Genomic DNA, 20373 nt, shown 5'->3' with positions numbered 1-20373 from the left:
GTTCGCCATTTTGTTCTAGTTGCTTCGGTGCACTGACTGTTGTTTGTTGACAGAAATTCTACTGACAATAAGTCAGTGGTTTCGATGGTTGCTAAGGTTATGGTGGAATGTAGGAGCAATAAAATATTCCCTCTATTCAGTGTGTCCACACGGCCTCTGGATTTATATTGAGGGTAAAATATTATTATGTCTGTCCCTTCAGCCATGGTTATGGCCTGGTCTTGTGGCTGTGTGCTATTGCCAGTGATTAATCTATAAGCAAGAGGGTCTTGGTTTTGAGATGGTCTGCTTGTGTTGTTGTTTACGCTATTAATAAGGAGCCTTTGATCGGAGTGATTTGCTGTGAATCTTTCAGAGTTGTGACTGTAATGGGAATTTTTCATATGGTCAGGTAAATTCCTGTCTGCTGCATGCGCTTTGACCTTTTCCTCGTGGTTATGACTTAATGATTGTTGGCACTTATTTAGGACCACCCTATCGGCTGAGCCATGCAGTTTAGTTGTTTGATCTGATTCATTGATTAGTGCCGTTGTTCCTGCGGGGGGGCGACTCGATCCCTGTGTTTGCGCTTGTTTGTTTCTTCACCTGGGCGAATGCAGTTGATGGCGGGATCTTGTCAAGTTGAATCCCTTTCTGTTCGGTCTTGTCCACTTGTTTGTTACTAGTTGTTTGATCTGATCCATTGTTTAGTGCCGTTCTTCCTTGGGGGGGGGGTTGGCGACTCGATCCCGTTGTTTGCGCTTGGTTGTTTCTTCCCCTGGGCGAATGCAGTTGGTGGCGGGATCTTGTCAAGTTGAATCCCTTTCTGTTCGGTCTTGTCCACTTGTTTGTTACTAGGGCTAGCTAGGCTGCTAGGTGTTTTTTGCTGCTGCTTTGTATTTTTGATGTTTGCGATCAAGATCTTTGTGCTGTTTCCATAACTAGCTCGTCTGCATTTGATGTTTCGTCGTATAACAATTCTGTTGTAGATAAACCTGTCGGAGAGCGGTATGTTGAGGACTGGGCCTGGACTGTTGGTTTCTTGTTCCTGCCCTTCCTATTTTGCTTTCGCCCTGATCTTTTTGATAGGGCTTTGTTTCCGGAGGGTGTTGGTTTTGATCCTCGGAGGGAACTGTTGCCTTCCTTTAGAGTTTCGCTGTTTAGTGATGTTAGCACTGTTGGTTGTGTGGACAGTTGTGCCTCGTCATCCCTCGGGATGCAATTGTTGTCTGTTTGCTGGGATATGGTTATTGGTTTCAGAGTCGAGAGCAGGTCAGCCAGTGTTGTTGGTAGCGTTCGTAGCTTGTCCACGATTGGGGCGCATAGGCATTCTTGTTGCACAAGCTGTGTTTTTGAGGCCGCTGCCTGCCCTCTCTTTATTAGACCGTTTTTATCGATCCCCGAAGTAAAGTCGGCAAGCGTCTGCGAAACAGTGAGCTGGAGGTCCATTTTATGGGATTGATATTGCAGGGCCGCGGTTGAGATTGCATGGAGCTTAATAGTGATTCCCAGATTATAATTTTGTTTTTGTGACCCGAATTACTTCCTCCAGTTTGAAGGTCAATGGGTCGATCACTGGTACCGTGGGTATAAGAGGCCCACTAGGTATTCCCACTCTTGGGAGACAAGGAAGGTCATGTCGCAGTTGGAGGCAGACTGATCATTGATTTGTGGGAGCTGCCCTTGCACTGATTGAATTTTTCCCTTGATTTTACAAGAAACGGGTGAGCCTGCCTAGGATAGATTGTTAACAGAACTGGTGATTGATAAGGTAGGTGATGAGATCAGTAGAGGGGGATTAATTGTTTGCGGTGTCTGTTTCATCTGCTTTTGGGCGTGCGACTTGTCTGGAGTAGATAATGGATGTTGATAGAGCATTGGGTCTGGTCCCTTATCAACCATTGCTTGTTGGGGAGAGAAGCTGGCACCTTGGCCTAGAAGGTTCTCGGCGAAGTAACTGGAAAGTTGAGCGTTCAGAGGTTCCGGTCCTTGTCCTGAGTTACTGGAAAGGTGAGCGTTCAGAAGTTCTGGTCCTTGTCCTGAGCCTTCTTGCTGATTGGACTTTAGTGCTGGCACCGATAAAGCCCCAGTTATTGACCTAATTTGTTGAAGAGTGGGGATGCTGATTTGAGCAATGTGTGTACTTTCCACTGAGTTTTGTTGTAATGAGTTAGAGTAATCGTTAGTGATATCCTTTTGGAGGTTTTGTGGGGGATCCAATAGTCCCTGTTGTTTGGAATTGTCAACCTTGGTTGCACGAGATGACTCGGTGTCTTTGGTTGCTTGTTTGGATCCCAGGTAATCTTTGCTTTTGAGTTGTGGACTCATTTGAGATGTTCCTTTAGAGTGGATTTGGGCTACGGTATCCTTCGCTGCCAGTGAGTCTGGTTTCGTGATTTTGGCTGTTTGTAGCAAGTGGAAAGAGTGGTAGAAGAGTGGATTGCAGTCCTTCTATACTAGCGCTTTTAGACAATATTGCTGTTCCAGGGTCTTTTAGGAAGGAGAACTTTGTGTATAATTTTGGTTGGAATATACAGGGATTTTTCGTTTTCAGTGTTCCTTCCCCTTCTACCCCAATTAAGTCCTGGACCACCAGTCTTGCGCTCGTTGTGGTTTCTTTGTCCCTTAATTGTGCTGTGATTCTGTCATCCTTGGGCAAAAGGTTGTTGTTGTTATGAGTAGTGATGGAGTGCGAGCTGTTCAGGATTCCGGTTATCTTATCTTCCATTAAGCAACTTTGTATATCTTCATGTTTTTCGCTGTTTTGAGTGACTTCAAGTTTTTTGCGTTTTGTTTTGTGGCTTGCGTGGTCAAGATCCTGTGGGCTGCTGCCCCTAAGACATCTTGTGCCCTCGCTCTTCCGTTTAATTGGCTTGGATTGCGGTCTTGGTTTGGATTTTGATGGAGCTTTTCTTACTCTGCCAGATCTCATGTCTCCTGACTCCTAGTCTCGATGTTTAGTTCAGTTGATTCAGCCAATTCGATCAATTAGACCTTTGTTCTTGACCCTCAAAGTGGGAGGCGAAGTAGTTGGAGATGGAGAAAGATGGAAGAGAAAGTGGTATGGATGGCACAAGTTGCTGGCTGTAAAGCTACTGATGGTATACTCAAACTCTTCCCCTAATTCTTCTATGGGGTAAGACTGGTTACTAATTGCTGTTGAGAGAGCACGGATACGCTAGTGCACTTTTATCTGATGGACTTGTGAGGGCGCTGGTTGGAAGTCCCACCTTCTGCCCTCCCCCCTCTATAGAGGGTTTGTGAGGGGTCTGTTAGGTGCGCTCACTCACTTGCTCACATTGAATAGGGCTGGGGCAGCAGTTAGTACTGTTGGACCTGTTGCACCCACTCACAGAAGCCACTGTTTCTGCTGTTTGCTATTTGCAGCTGCTTTGACACACCGGAGTGGGGCGACATAGGGCGATAGACTGGATGGTTGGTTGGGAGGGGCAAAGCGGGACGGAGTAGCAAAATTGAGGCAAGTCGGAACCACTCTGCGCCGCACCGCTGCTGCACCCACCTTGCTCCAGTCTGTAATTAGGTGGTTAAGCGATTAGGCAGTCCGCGGCAAGCCAGTAGCACCAGTAAGCCCGAGTGGTGGAAAGGCGATGGCAGTACAGGCTAGCACTGCGACGCTGGCCTGGTTGAACCTTGGCCCTTTAGGCCTGCCTGCTTCCGTCCTTTCTTCCTCCTCGTCACAGGCCCCACAGGCTCCGCTTGTTGCCCCTGCCCCTGCCTCTGCCCCTGCTCTCAAGCTCCACGCTGCTCAGTCCTCGGTGCTGACACAGGCACAGGTGACTCACCCCTCTTTACAGCTCCTCGCAGCTACTTGCAGTACGCACAGAGCCAGTGCCGGTTTGACAGGGGCGGGGGAGGGGGGAGTGAGACTCGGCGGGACTCGTTGTGCTCAGCACTTGGTTGCCACCAAAGCACCACCACGACGACGACAGTATAGAGGTCAGGGGGCCGAGGATCAAAGACCGGCAGGCAGCAAGCGGTAACCGTCAGGCTGAGAGCAGGGAGCAGCAGTTCGGCGTCCTCCCTGCCTGCCTCCTTGCGCGCACAAGCTCAAGCTCAGGCCCAGGCTCAGGCTCCGGCTGATGCGAAAACACAGCAACTGGAACACTGAACAAGGACAAGTTATTACAGTGTCAAGCAGACTACAGCTTTCATTCAGGAGAACACAGTCTGCTTGACATATGGCCATCTTAAAGGCTTCAGTAGAGCTGAAGCAATAAAGCTACTTTCCGGGATGGCCATGGTGCTGCTGCTTGATTGATTGCAGCACCCCAAAAGTAATCAAGAACTTGGCAATGAATCATTAGTTGGAGACAAGAACCCTGGTTTACACTCAATGATGTTGGGGGTGGTAAAGAGCTCAAGCACTGATGTATGCATTTTTATGGAAAAAGAAAAACTAAGAAGTCCCTTTGGAGAAAACCAAATGATTAAACATTTTTAAGGAAAGACAATTTATGAAATAAAACAAAATAGAAAATTATAGGAAAGATTTTAAAGGAAAGATCATTTTAAGGTGAAGCCAAAAAATGATATTAAAATTGGATTTAGGGGTAGTGAAGTGTGTTTGGGTTCTGGGATGGGTAATAAGGGGATGTATGGGTGAGAGATCAGTGAAGTTCAGGTGTAGAAAGGGGTTTTTAGGATTCAGGGATGGATGGAGTGTAGGGGTGGTGAGAATTTTTTTTAGCACTCAGGAATGTTAGACGTTTAGTGGTGCTGAGCACTTTTTACAGTTCAGAGATGAATGGAGATTATGGATGTTGAAGAATATTTAGGGTTTCAGGGATGGGGGAGTGTAAGGGTGTTAAGGCATTTTGAGGGTTCATGAATGGGCGGAGTTTAGGGCTGGTACGGGGATTTCAAGTTTCTATGGTGGATAGAGTCTAGGAGTGGTGAGGTTTTTGTAGGGGTTAGTCTTGGCAGTATTTAGGGGTAATGAGGGATTTGAGGGATTGGGTTGGGCAGAGTTTAAGGGCAGAAAGAGTTTTAGGGTTCAGAATGGCTGATAATGGATGCTAAGGGTTCAGGGATGGTGTAATTTATGCATGGTGAGGGGCTTTTAGAGGAAAAAATGGATAATGCTTAGGGTTGTAAAGCGTCAGGGATGGATGGTGTTTAGAGGAGGTGAAGAGTCAATGAATTAAAAGCATCTGAAGTAACTGACAATGTAAACGATACAAATCTAAAGCACTGAAATAAATACCCTAGACAAAATGTTTCTGAAAGTAAGACTTTCAGTGTTTACACCTTAGGAAATAAGAATGCACAAGTACATTTTTGAAATAAGACATTTTGTGAGTTGGTTTCTTTGAAATGGTAAATACCATTCATCCAGTCAGTTTTCTTTGAAACACTTTAGGTGAAATGCAACAAGTGACACACTTGAACGGCGGACTGTTACTTCTGCACCTCACGTTAGTTTCAGATGTAGTAGAAATCCTGCGCAACAAGCCCCTGGACCAGCTGTCAAGTGATGCCTCTGTGGTTCAGATCCTAAATGAAGCAAGGGGTGGGTGTGCGCCAGGTAATGAAGTTCAGAGAATCAGTATGGCTGAGTGTATTGTTCCCATTTCGTGAGAATTAATCGATTGGAAATAAAGACTCTTTTGAAACTTTATACTGATTTTCTGGACTTCATTACCTGGCACACGCCCACCCCTTGCTTACTTTAGGTGAAATGGTTTCTCTGTAATGATATTCCATTAACCGCTTCCGTGCAGCGCCGATTCCGCCCCTGTGCTGGACATTCCAGAACAGGGTGCGGTCATGACGGAACCGTTCCGTCATCAGCACAGCTCAGCCGTGTGACTGATGACGGAACGGTTCCGTCACAAGCATCGAAGGGGTTAAACTGTTTTTCTATGAAATCATGTACAACCCTTAAGTACTCATGAGTAATGCTCATACTTAACACATATTAAGATAATATACAGAGGATCCTCCTTCAAGCTGCTTTGTTTCACCCAGAAGGCAAAAGACTGCTTACATCAAATTTGGTAGTAAGCTATATCTTGGTCCAGAAAAAGTGCTTTTTGTGATTTGGTGTAAATTTGTTCAAACGTTTTTGAGAAATTAAGGTTTCAAAACTTTGTTATATCTGGACGGTTGGGTTCACAGGAGGCTTGCGAGAGTCCCGTGATCATGCAGCTTCAAATATAGAGCAAACTTATTGGCCGAGGAATTTGTTTTCCCCATTGGTTACCTCGCTCCCATGGTAGCGAAAAGCTCCCATAAACTCCCAAAGGGAGCTCGTGCACTGATCTTAGGACATGGAGGCTTAGTCCCCACCTCCTGAAAATAAAAGAAAATAGGGTATAAATTGGCAGAGTAAGGGGACACAGACCCATGGAATGGAATTATGATTCGACTGCTAATAGTGCACCTTGTAGATTTTTTAATGCACAGTTTGCACCAGGTATAGCCATGGGTGTCGATTCACTAGAATGCCAGGGGTGGCAAAAGTGAAATTACATACCCTTTTACCTTAAGACAACACAGGAAATGACATCATATGACCCTTGACCCTAACATACATACTCACACTTTCTTACATACATTCCTATTTATTCACACTCACTTGCATTCACTTATAAATGCTGACACTTTGGTCTAGGTTTACTAAAATTTGACACCATGTCTCCATCACTTGTGTGATGTAAAGAAGGCGCTAAGTGATAAGGGAGGATTTACTATCTAATAGAAAGCCAGATTTGAGTTGAATATACCCCAAAGTACAGCAACATTGTGCTATGCGCTTTGCGTTATTTTTTGTTAATTGGGCATTCCATGGATGGTGCATGGGCGTTCTCATGGCGACCAAACATTGGTAGGGAGGAATTTGTGCCAAAATCTTATGACCCCTCGAGGCTGGAATAACAAGGAGACATTTTTTTATTTCTCCTATTTTTTCCAACTTTGCATATGTGCTGCATTGTACAGCACACAGCCTTAATGCACTGTTTTTGAACTGGAAGAGCCAATGGAGTGTGCATTGGCACGTGGATGCCAAAAGTGCACCAACGCACAGGGAGAGAAACCATGCACCATATCTTAATAGGCATGGTGTATTTTTTCTTTCTCCCTTTGGCGCAAGGCAGCCCAGCATCTTCGGTACAGCGTTGCCTTGGGTTAAAGAATAGTAAATCTGGGCCTCAATCCCACACAATCTCATTCACAACATGGCACTGACTGTTACACACTTTTACTCACATCCACACGCTTACACATACAGACATATGATCACACATACACACGCCTTCTCCCACATAAAAACACTCAGCCGCAAGCTCGCACATAACATATATTTACAAATGTTTTTATTTAACACAGCTGCCACCAAAGGTCCAGTTCAAGCTGTGTGCTCCAATTTTTATTACACTAATAGTTAATAATGGATTATTATTCACTATTCGTATAATGAAAAATGAGTTGAAAATATGGAGTGCAGAGCTTCTCTACTGTTCTGGGCACTGGTTTTTCCACCTCTGAGGCCAGGGGATGCAAAGGCAGTGCCAGAGGTCACAAAGGGCAAGCCAAGGGTCGCAGCTGCAATACCTGGCAACCCCTTAATGACCTCCATGAGTATATTCTTGTACAAGTAATCTCATTGTGCATCTAAATAGCACATATTTCCGATGTTTTGACACTGTGGCACAGGCCACACATTATGTCACATTCCCGGGTCCACAACTCAGAACTGCATGCCTACTAAATACCACACTTTGAGGTACCAGGTTATATCAGCTCTGCGATTAGAACATGGGACTGCAATGAACCAGGAATGAGCCCCTTAGAGCTTTGAAGTTTCGGCCACCACTTAGGTAAGTGGTCTGTGGCTATCAAGCCCATTGATCTAAATGAACCCTCAAACTGAGGACAAAGATCAATTTTGAGATTGTGTTACATGACAAAATACACCAAGCATGACATACTTTCTGAGAACTATTCTTGATCAGAATTGTGTGGAAGATAATTTGGTTCTTCATGTTGTGTCCATGCCAACAGCCACTGAATAATTGTGGTCCCACTCCTATGGAACGTTGGAGGACAGTACGAGGGATCCGTATAACAAGACGCAAGATTTGATGCACTTGATTAATGGGAGGTTTTGTACATTGCAGAGTTGCCTCTCTGTGGTCCACACATGGAGTTTGAGGATTCCTGTCAATGTGTCTGCAAGCGAACCTGTTCCAGGCATCACGTTTTAAATCCACAGAACTGCACCTGCGAATGTAAGGAGAGCCTTGAGAGCTGCTTCATCAAACAAAAAATATTTCACCCAGATACCTGCAGGTGAGTGTTCAAGCCTACCTTGAGGGTCAGTCTGTTACTAAATGATCTGTTTTAAAGGTGTTGCCCCATGCCTTTGGGGGTCTCTCCATGGAAGTAGTTAATTAAAAACATACAATGACCAACTTTATAACTCCTTCTATGTCAAATTACACTCTTTAAGGGTTGCGTACAGGAGCAATGTTTATAAGATCTGTTTTAGGTATCAACAATATTTGCAGCAGCCTCTGTCGGATAAGGCCTGGTCCTGGGGGCTTCAGATGGTGAAGGGTGCATCCCGTAATCATAGGCTTCGCTTCACACAATTCAATTATGTTTATCACACCCACCTCTCCCTCAACATATCAAGCGCATGTTCCAAGCACTATCCCCTGAGTGTCATCGATGTAAATTACTAAACGCTGGGTTGTACCACATCGTGTGGGCTGTCCGGCGCTATTCCTGGTCTGGCAAACAATTACTGTAAGGGTGGCTGAACTTGCAGTGCACAATCTTGTGCCCACACCTGAATCCTGCCTGCTGGGGATACGCCCCGGGCGAAAGGCGATATGCATCTTCACAGATTCATCGATCTTGCCTTTGTTTTATTTAAAAGACAGGTGGCAACGGAGTGCAAGGTGCCTGCCCCTCTTGATCTCCAGTGTTGACTAACCACACTACTAACGTGGACACGAGCGGAGGCCAACACCCTCAAGTTGCTTCGCATGAAGGGAGAGTAATATACTGGCGGGGAATGTTGGGAGACCTCTCTGCTTCATGTTGAACCAAATAAACTATGCACGTCCACCTTTAAATCACATCAGCACACTCCCACATAGGATCATGCCTACATGATAACAGATATGATGGCTGTCCCCAGAAGAATTTCACGGAACGTAGAGGCCTGTAAGAACTAACCAGCACACACACCATCCTGTCAATGTCACCATAAGGCCTGATCCCCTTTTGTATCGCTTTGTTCGCCCTAAGTTGGCAGGGTATGCTCAGACGTGAGTCCCTTGCTCACTTGGCCACTGGATTCAAGATAGCCTGGCTGATGAGGATTACGAATCCGAAACCGGTCCCAGGATGCTTGTTTCCGGTCCAGGGAAGACATGGCTTGGCAGTTCGGGCTGGACTGTTCCCATGAGGCACAGGGTCAGACTGATTTGCAAATGGCCATGTCTGAACTGGGGTGGCTGAGTGAGCTAAAGAATGGTGATGGATTAAACCCAGATCAGTTGACTGGGGGTGAGCGTTTGATTTGCTCAAACGCTCCGTCCATCATCCCCTTTTGTATCGCAATGTCACTATAAGGCCTGATCCCCACCGCTTTGCGCCACCGCAACCAACTCACACATGGGCCTCCTTTCCAACACCGACTGACTACCTCTCCTGTTCGAGCAACACCCCCGCAGGATGTGCCACATTGGGGAAAGGTTCTCCATGGCCAACATTCATCAGAAGACACGATATACTCCTATCCGGGCAGAGTCCAAAGCTTTCATGTTATAATGACATGTTTATGTGTTTGCTTATAATATTTTGAAACGAGCAGCACAACGTTAACTGCAATGTTAGAACATACAGATATTCTGTATGTGACATGTTGTAAGGTTTCACTGTGCTTGAAACTACACTTAATGATACTGTGATACCATGACTAAAAACATAATGACAATAATGCGCGCACAATTTTCTCATGAAACACTCGGTTTCTTCACCAAGTTCCAATTTCTTTCTTTCAATGTTCATACTCCACAACAAGAGTTTAATTCGATTCCATAAGTTCAAATCAACATTTCATCTGCTGGCATAATACATCACTTATGTCGCAATTCAATCAATTCTGTTCGCAATTGTTCATCTCTTACATGGAATAAGAGCAGATCCCTGACGAAGGGTCCGTTGTTGTTGACCCGAAATGCATTGGGTAGAGATGAACAATTGCAATCAGAATTGATTGAATTGCGACATAAGTGATGTATTATGCCAGCAGATGAAATGTTGATTTGAACTTATGGAATCGAATTAAACTCTTGTTGTGGAGTATGAACATTGAAAGAAAGAAATTGGAACTTGGTGAAGAAACCGAGTGTTTCATGAGAAAAATGTGCGCGCATTATTGTCGGGTAGGCAATCCTCCCCACACAATATATTGATATTGAAAGGCACGGACAGACGACGTGCGACTAATGAGCGCCTAAAATGAACATTGATTAATTGAACCAATAAACATAAGAAAACGTATGAGTGCACGGGGATAACAATAATTGCTAAAAACATAATGAAACACATGTAAAAAAAAGTATAAACATTAATATACTGCTCTCCATTGTGCCGGCTGTATGTTACCATTTGTCAGCCAAAATATTAACCTTCAGAAATGTTGTATCCTCTATATTATTTACCACTAAACTACCAGGTAAGTATATATAGATAAGAATACGTTTATGACATTAAGTATATTTAGATACATTTAATTTTCTTAACTCCATATCTACTTACCGTAACAATTGGTGATAACCAATAATGTGGAAGAGGTATTTTTGTAGGTCAATATTTTGACCAAGACAGAGTAAGCCCACTACAGTTACACATTTATTTATTTATTTATTTATTTATTTATGCGATGTTATATAGCACAGACATTACAAAAAGGTGGCAGAGTGCCCTTCAAGAAAAAATAGATTGTTACCGTAGGACTAGCATTATATGGTTATGCAAAGTCCTTACTATGAAACATGCCGTTATATAAGGTTAGTATCAACAAGTAAAGAGCGAGGATTAAAAGGAGCACATCCTTTTCCCCAAAGTAATCAGTTTCAACAATGGAGATGGGCCCTCTCAAACTCAACTGCATCCAAAAGCAATATTACTAAAAAACCATTAGGTTTTTAAGAAGAACCCTGACCCACCAACGTAGTTGGTGGCTTGCTTCAACATTGGGTTCCCACCTAGGGTGCCAAATGTATCCTAGGTGTGCTACAACTCCTGTTTACAGCGGAGCAAGTTTTTTGTTGTGAAAGTCAATGAAAAAGGGGAATTTTAAAATTGTCTCCAGGATCCCCGTCCTAACCAGGAGGAATTTTAATAGCGGGGCCCTTGGGCAAGGTTAAAAACGAAATGCGGATGTCTAAGAGATACAATTGATCGTATACATCCTTTGGTTGGTCTACATGTTTCAGCCACTATCATATAAATTCCAAGGCTTTATTCAGGACCAGAAGTGAAAAGGCCATAAATATGCGGTCTCAGTGCAGTGGTTTTTACCAGTACACTGTATCTGTAAGAGAAAATGGTACAATAGTTACCGTAGCATAAAAGTGATGAAATGCAGTGTGTGATATAATACTCCCTCTTTGTGTCACCTTCACCATAAAATATTAATGCAAAAAGACACTGTATTCCTGCATGGCACCCATGTAGTATTACTCGTCAAGGGTATCTGATAACTTGTGCCTCTTGTGTGTTAGCAATCAAAACCGTGCAAAATGCACCACATTCATTAATTTGGGAATACGTATTTCTCATAAAGCATACTTAGGTAAAGTATATGTGGTAAATCAATGTTTGTACCAGCAAAGGTACTCTACAGTGTATGGATCATGAGGGTCACAACTCTCATGTGAGTCTTTCCCCTCCTTTCAAATCTCATTGTGTGTGATCACTAAGTTATTCGTTAAAAGTTAAACAAACATTTGCAATGCAATAGGTCTCACATTAGGAAAGTTTGAGCTATTGGTATTTTAAATGACACATTTTTTACTTATGTGTTGTTTTTTGAAAGTAGCGAAGTTAATAGCTTTGTCATTTACAATGCCAATAGTTATAACTTTCACAAATGTGACACCTATAGCATTTGTAATGCAATATGTGTTGTATTTACGTGACTTAGATGTATTGATATTACAAATAACAATGGCTTTTAATTTTTTTTAATAATTAATACTTAAATAAAAGTTATTGTAATTTATAATGGCAGTAGCTTAAACTTTTGTAAATCACTTTTGTGAAGATTATGTTCAGTGTATTTTATTGTGACGAAAATCCAAAAACAGAAGTGAAATATTCACATCTTTTTGTGACATTTTTAATAAAGCTTGAAACATTGAGAGAACATATTTGAACCAGTTGTTGAATGGTTGCACAGATTGATGCTGTGGTGGCGCTGAGTGATGTTGTGGTGGCGACGAGTGATGCTGTGGTGATGCTGAGGGATGGTGTGGTGGTGCGATAGATAGATTGAGTGCGATAGAAGGAGGGCGATAGATAGATAGATAGAGGGAGGGCGATAGAGGGAGGGTGATAGATAGAGTGTGGGCGATAGATAGATAGATAGATAGATAGATAGATAGATAGATAGATAGATAGATAGATAGATAGATAGATAGATAGATAGATAGATAGAGTGAGGGCGATAGATAGATAGATAGAGTGAGGGTGACAGATAGCTAGACAGATGGAGTGAGGGCGATAGATAGATAGATAGATAGATAGATAGATAGATAGATAGATAGATAGATAGATAGATAGATAGATAGATAGATAGATAGATAGATAGATAGATAGATAGGGTGAGGGCGATAGATAGAGTGAGGGCGATAGATAGAGTGAGGGCGATAGATAGATAGATAGATAGATAGATAGATAGATAGATAGATAGATAGATAGATAGATAGATTATGTAGCATATAATTATGTGACACTGAGTGGTATTGTGTGGAGTGTGTGTTGCATTCAGTAGAGTGTAATTATGTAGTGTGTAATTATGTGGCACTGAGAGGTATTTGGAGTGTATGTTGCATTGAGTGCAGTGTAATTATGCGGCTTGTAATTATGTGGCACTGATGGTATTTGGAGTATATGTTGCATTGAGTGGAGTGTAATTATATTCACTGCGGAGCCGCGTTCGGGGGCACATGGACTTTGCTACTGCTGTAATCCGAGCCATTGGGCCAGCCTGACCCCCAACGTTCTTGAAGGCTCTTGGGGCATTGTACCTAAGACAAAAATTTACTTGCATATTGGCGTAACTTTATTCAATTAGTAGGAACATTATAGTACTACTATTCACTTCTGTATAAATACACTTTTTTGATTAAATAAACGTGAGTAAGGTGGGGTGTGGTGTACCCTGTCCTGAAGAAGGAGTTGATCTCTGAAACATGTTGACGCACCCAAAGAGGTACTGTGCCTAATATCACATCATTACCTCATCCTGCACCCTTTTTTAATAGTACCAGCCCGGGGGCTCATTAAATTAATTCTGACTTACCCCACGAGCCAGGTACTTTTTAAACATTCACTTACTCACATTACCTCACCACATACTCACACCCAATCCCCACATGCACCACGCATAGTAAAATTATCAGTGCTCCCGCGTAGCCGTAGGTCGTAGCACGCTGCATCCCGTAGAGTGGTGCGAAGACCCCAATGATGAAGCATGACACCAAGGGTTCTTTTGGTGTGTGAGGGGTATTTTAAAAACACTATGTGCTCCCCACTATTGTAGGGAACACTTCACCTCATTTGGTGGATTCTTGTTGTTTGCATATATAGTGTATGTTGTATTCAGTAGAGTGTAACTGTGTGGCGTTTAATTATGTGGCAATGAGTGGTATTTGGAGTGTATGTTGCATTGAGTGCTGTGTAATTATGTGGCATGTAATTATGTGGCACTGAGTGGTATTTGGAGTGTATGTTGCGTTGAGAGCAGTGTTATTATTTAGCATATAATTATGTGGCACTGAGTGGTATTGTGTGGAGTGTGTGTTGCATTTATATGGTGTGTATTTATGTGGCACTGAGTGGTATTTGGAGTGTATGTTGCATTGAGTGCAGTGTAATTATGTTGCAAATAACTATGTGGCACTGAGTGGTAATTGGAGTGTATGTTGCATTGAGTGCAGTGTAATTATGTGGCGTGTAATTATGTGGCACTGAGTGGTATTTAGAGTGTATGTTGCATTGAGTGCAGTGTAATTATGTGGCGTGTAATTATGTGGCACTGAGTGGTATTTGGAGTGTATGTTGCATTGAGTGCTGTGTAATGATGTGGCGGGAAATTATGTCGCACTGAGTGGTATTCGGAGTGTCTGTTGCATTGAGTGCAGTGTAATTATGTGGAGTGTAATTATGTGGCACTGAGTGGTATTTGGAGTATATGTTACATTGAGTGCAGTGTAATTATATTCACTGCGGAGCCGCGTTCGGGGGCACAAGGACTTTGCTACTGCTGTAATCCGAGCCATTGGGCCAGCCTGACCCCCAACGTTCTTGAAGGCTCTTGGGGCATTGTACCTAAGACAAAAAGTTACTTGCATATTGGCGTAACTTTATTCAATTAGTAGGAACATTATAGTACTACTATTCACTTCTGTATAAATACACTTTTTTGATTAAATAAACGTGAGTAAGGTGGGGTGTGGTGTACCCTGTCCTGAAGAAAGAGTTGATCTCTGAAACATGTTGACGCACCCAAAGAGGTACTGTGCCTAATATCACATCATTACCTCATCCTGCACCCTTTTTTAACAGTACCAGCCCGGGGGCTCATTAAATTAATTCTGACTTACCCCACGAGCCAGGTACTTTTTAAACATTCACTTACTCACATTACCTCACCACATACTCACACCCAATCCCCACATGCACCACGCATAGTAAAATTATCAGTGCTCCCGCGTAGCCGTAGGTCGTAGCACGCCGCATCCCGTAGAGGGGTGCGAAGACCCCAATGATGAAGCATGACACCAAGGGTCCTTTTGGTGTGTGAGGGGTATTTTAAAAACACTATGTGCTCCCCACCATTGTAGGGAACACTTCACCTCATTTGGTGGATTCTTGTTGTTTGCATATATAGTGTATGTTGTATTCAGTAGAGTGTAACTGTGTGGCGTTTAATTGTGTGGCAATGAGTGGTATTTGGAGTGTATGTTGCATTGAGTGCTGTGTAATTATGTGGCATGTAATTATGTGGCACTGAGTGGTATTTGGAGTGTATGTTGCGTTGAGAGCAGTGTTATTATTTAGCATATAATTATGTGGCACTGAGTGGTATTGTGTGGAGTGTGTGTTGCATTTATATGGTGTGTATTTATGTGGCACTGAGTGGTATTTGGAGTTTATGTTGCATTGAGTGCAGTGTAATTATGTTGCAAATAACTATGTGGCACTGAGTGGTAATTGGAGTGTATGTTGCATTGAGTGCAGTGTAATTATGTGGAGTGTAATCATGTGGCACTGAGTTGTATTTGGAGTGTATGTTGCATTGAGTGCAGTGTAATTATGTGGCGTGTAATTATGTGGCACTGAGTGGTATTTGGAGTGTATGTTGCATTGAGTGCTGTGTAATGATGGGGCGGGAAATTATGTCGCACTGAGTGGTATTCGGAGTGTATGTTGCATTGAGTGCAGTATAATTATGTGGCGTGTAATTATGTGGCACTGAGTGGTATTTGGAGTGTATGTTGCATTGAGTGCTGTGTAATTATGTGGCATGTAATTATGTGGCACTGAGTGGTATTTGGAGTGTATGTTGCGTTGAGAGCAGTGTTATTATTTAGCATATAATTATGTGGCACTGAGTGGTATTGTGTGGAGTGTGTGTTGCATTTATATGGTGTGTATTTATGTGGCACTGAGTGGTATTTGGAGTGTATGTTGCATTGAGTGCAGTGTAATTATGTTGCAAATAACTATGTGGCACTGAGTGGTAATTGGAGTGTATGTTGCATTGAGTGCAGTGTAATTATGTGGCGTGTAATTATGTGGCACTGAGTGGTATTTAGAGTGTATGTTGCATTGAGTGCAGTGTAAGTATGTGGAGTGTAATCATGTGGCACTGAGTTGTATTTGGAGTGTATGTTGCATTGAGTGCAGTGTAATTATGTGGCGTGTAATTATGTGGCACTAAGTGGTATTTGGAGTGTATGTTGCATTGAGTGCTGTGTAATGATGGGGCGGGAAATTATGTCGCACTGAGTGGTATTCGGAGTGTATGTTGCATTGAGTGCAGTATAATTATGTGGCGTGTACTTATGTGGCACTGAGTGGTATTTGGAGTGTATGTTGCATTGAGTGCAGTGTAATTATGTGGCTTGTAATTATGTGGCACTGAGTGGTATTTGGAGTATATGTTGCATTGAGTGGCATGTAATTATGTGGCACTTAGTGGTATTTGCAGTGTATGTTGCGGTGAGCGTTTGTAAAAGAGAGAAGGAGGATCTAGGAATCCTGAGTCTAGGTATGAATTCCTTAGCGTCTTGGAGGATTGTTGCTCAAGGCTCTGGACCTCCCCAGCCTCAAGAGAAACAAGTGAACAGAAAAGTTGCATTGAGCGCAGTATAATTATGTAGTATATAATTATGTGGCACTGATTCGTATTGTGTGGAGTCTATGTTGTATGCAGTAGAGTGTAATTGTGTGGCGTGTAATTATGTGGCACTGAGTGGTATTGTTTGAAGTGTACGTTGCATTGAGTGCAGTGTAATTATGTTGCATATAATTATGTCAAAAAACACAAGGGGGAGGTAGAGCAATTAGTAGGATTCGCGCTCCACAATGGTACTTAAGTAAACAAAAGAAATCCACCAGTCAGAGGGAAAGGGGGAGTGATCAATGAAGTATTGAAGCACTCAGTGTTTTATAAAATACCCCTCACACACCAAAAGGCCCCTTGGTGTCATGCTTCATCATCGGGGTCTTCGCACCCCTCTATCGGGATGCGGCGTGCTGCGACCTACGGCTACGCGGGAGCACTAATAGTCTTGGCAATGTGTGGTGTAAGTGTGTGGGGTATGTTTTTAAGTGAGTGGGGGGGTTTTGGTGAAAAAGTTAAAAAGTACCTGGCACTAGAGTATAAAAAGAAAAACAATTTTATTCTGAACTCTGGCTGGTACTGTTAAAAGAAGTGCAGGGCGAGGTCGAATCTGTTATATTAATGAACAGGACCTCTGGTGTGCATTGTTGTCGACATGTTTCGGAGACCAGCTCCTTCCTCAGGACGGGGGCACAACCTCCCCTCCCTACTCACGTCTTAGGTTATATACAAAAATGTGTATTTACAGAAAAGTGAATTTTTAGATATAGGCTAAGTGTGCCTACAGCGGTCTGCTACAAGCACAATGACCTGTAGAAAGACAAAAATAACACCTAATGGTTACCCATGTAGCGGGTAGTTCACGCAGGTGCAGTCACCTGGAACCTCACCATTTGCTTATTAGTAAGCCTGTTGAAAAAAGGGACTCACAACACATACAACATAAAACACATAGTATAGTAGGGTTTATTGTGAATTGTTTTCATACTTGTGAAGCTTGTTTGTAGGCTTCATGAGCAAGATAGGAATGTCGGGGTGTTGCTCCAATGGCTATCTGTAGTGAAGAATAATGCAGCTTTAATAGTTCATTCTATCTCACTTACTTTAGTAGGAGAGTACAGGTGATCGTTGTACACCAGTTGTTTAGTATTATACTCACAAGTACAGGACGCTCTGATCGCCGCCTTACCCCTCACGCTGCTCCGCTGGTTTGGAGTCTGGCTCGGGTCATGGTTATTTATACCCCGTTTTTAATTGGGCGGAAGCGATTGTGTATCCATGTATGGTTTTTCGCCACTAATGACGTGTCCATGTATGGAGCATCCGCTTTTCAACTATACAGGGCTATCGTATGTAATTGACGCGTTTGCACGGGATCAGTGTCTGCATTCCGGGCATGCGCACCGTTCTGTGCGCACGCGTGTTTGAAAAGCAAAGCGTTCGTTGCTGTCGCATGCGCATTGTGCCCACGTGCGTCTAACTGACTATCTCCGAACGCGTGTCAGTTCTGAGCGTGCGCACCGCTGTTGCATCGTTCTTGTGCGCACGCGTACTATGGAACAATGCGTCCGTTCCTGACGCATGCGCATAGTGTCAGTTCTATAACAAATCCATTGGTATTATGAGAATACACAACTATGGGCTGTTCCAGTTGTTAATGCGGATAATAAAAATATTTCAAATCCCTCATGTTAGTGTGTACTTTTGTCGAGTGGTGTTTACAATGGATATGATGTTTAACTGACTTTGGTCGATCATTATGCGTGAGCATTGGTCGCTACAGTTATCTGGACAAATAAATCAAGGGTCCTTTGTTTGCCTATTATGATGTATATTACGTTGATAGTTGATTCCAGGGTACATCATCGTTGAGCCCATTTAGATGGGTACCCAGTCTGAACACCCAACGTTGTTCCTTTTGGAAAAGGCCGACATCAGAGGGTAATTGTTCAATGACCGTCCATTTTAAATCATTGACGCAGTGTTGGGCAGTCAGAAAATGCGTTGCCATTTTTGTTGTGCTTTTCTTACATCGCACGTTGCTTTTATGTTCATTCATTCGCGTTTTTATGGCTCTTGTGGTCATTCCCACATATTCCAGGTTACATGGGCACTTTATGAGGTAGATTACGTTTTTGGAATTACAGTTCGAGAATCTCCTTTGCTCCCATGTAGTTCCATTGCGAAAGGTGAGTCTCGTGCTTTTTTCTGTCAAATGGTTCACCAGACACACAGTCAATCTGTACCGTGTGACCACTGGATTTAATTTTCCAAACAAGTTTATTTTTCTTTTTTACATTTATCAGCAATTTTTTGAAACACAAGCACAAACAAAACCACTGTCAATTCAAAAGGTTCATATATACAGTATCTACAAATGCACACATTTACAAATTTACAACAAAGAAGCAAACAAAAGATTGGTTAGACACACCAAAAGACAATCACAAATGTATAATAATTCAAATAAATTGCAATTATATACAGTGCAGAGATTAATCCATAAGCGAACAAACGGGAACCAGTCCTAGAGATTGAAAAAACCAAGTGACAGGCGGGGTTGAGATCAAAAACAAGCCTGCCTGTCAACGAAAGCCTGTGGTGTAATGTTAAATAGGGTTGCAAGGCTAGGATACAGAGTGGTGGTATGATTTACATCCTAGCGGCACCCTTTGTTGTAGCCACAGGGTGGTATTGTCGACGCGTTTCGAACCTAAGTATTCAAGGTTCTCTTCAGGACAGGGACTGGGAAACAGATTCTGCACGCGGGCACAAAGGTTGCCGTGGCGTAGGTATGTCGTGTTCACACCTGCAATAGGCGCAGAGCAGGACTTAAGGCGTGGTGTCAGGCTTCAGAAGCTTGCAGGTATCAGGGCGGCTCACATTATTTTGCGCGTGTAGGTCTGGCTATGCAGACCACAGGGAGGGAAGCGGCCGGTCACTGGCCTCAGTTCAGGCCGGCAGTTAAAGTTGGCCCGTTTTCTGAATGAAGTAATCAAGCCACAGAAGGTCCGTGTTGCTCACTCTCTCCCAGGAACAAGCTGTCTGTAGGTGGAGCGCCGGGACACCAGTGGGTGTTTTGAATTCAAAAAAGAAAAATAAACTTGTTTGGAAAATTAAATCCAGTGGTCACACGGTACAGATTGACTGTGTGTCTGGTGAATTGTTTCACGAATAATCCTGTCCAGCCACCCTGTTCTGTTTTTCCTATTGTTGAGATCCGGGTTGGTCAGATGTAGGATCCAATACCTTTACTGTTTCACAGTTTTTCTGTCAAATGGCAGCTGCTGCAGTTTCCGCAGGGAAAGTGACCTTGGACGCCTATAGATGGTTGTAAGGCTATTGTGGTTGGTTTTGGTCTGGTGTGTACCAATATGTCTCTAAGGTTGCGTCCCCTGCGATGCGCAAACATTGGTTTTTCCAGATCTAGCTCACCACATGTTAGTATTCTCCAATGTTTATTTACAATTTTGGACACTTCATTTGACATGGTGTTGTAAGTTGTTACACAGATTGGTTGTTTGTTCTCTGAGGGTTCCTTGATTCGTTCCTCCAGCAATGCTTCTCTGTTATTGTTTTTTGCCCTCTTCATTGCTTTGTCAATGATTCTTTTGGGATACTCTCGTTGTTTGAGTTTTTCTTTCAGGTCATTCGCCTGCTGTTTAAATTCAGACATCTCTGTGCAGTTGCGCCGTAGGCGTAAAAACTGTCCATATGGCAGGTTTTCCCTTAGGTGCCTAGGGTGAAAACTGTCAAACCTCAACAGGCAATTTCTAGAG

The 20373-nt window shown here is 43.1% G+C and overlaps 1 protein-coding gene across 1 annotated transcript in view; it reads left to right on the top strand.

Annotated features, from left to right (window-relative positions):
• The window catches only part of VEGFD (vascular endothelial growth factor D), a 478050-nt gene that overhangs the window by 393992 nt on the left and 63685 nt on the right, over positions 1 to 20373 (top strand). The window contains exon 6 of the mRNA XM_078656086.1: positions 8121 to 8292. Within this exon, the coding sequence (XP_078512212.1) occupies positions 8121 to 8292 (172 nt within the window). The remainder of the gene's footprint in view (positions 1 to 8120; positions 8293 to 20373) is intronic.

This window comes from Lissotriton helveticus, chromosome 8, assembly GCF_964261635.1.
Source record: "Lissotriton helveticus chromosome 8, aLisHel1.1, whole genome shotgun sequence".
In the NCBI taxonomy this organism is placed as follows: Eukaryota; Metazoa; Chordata; class Amphibia; order Caudata; family Salamandridae; genus Lissotriton; species Lissotriton helveticus.
The sequence above is the reverse complement of the archived record's forward strand: the minus strand, read 5'-3'. Positions and strand labels throughout refer to the sequence as shown.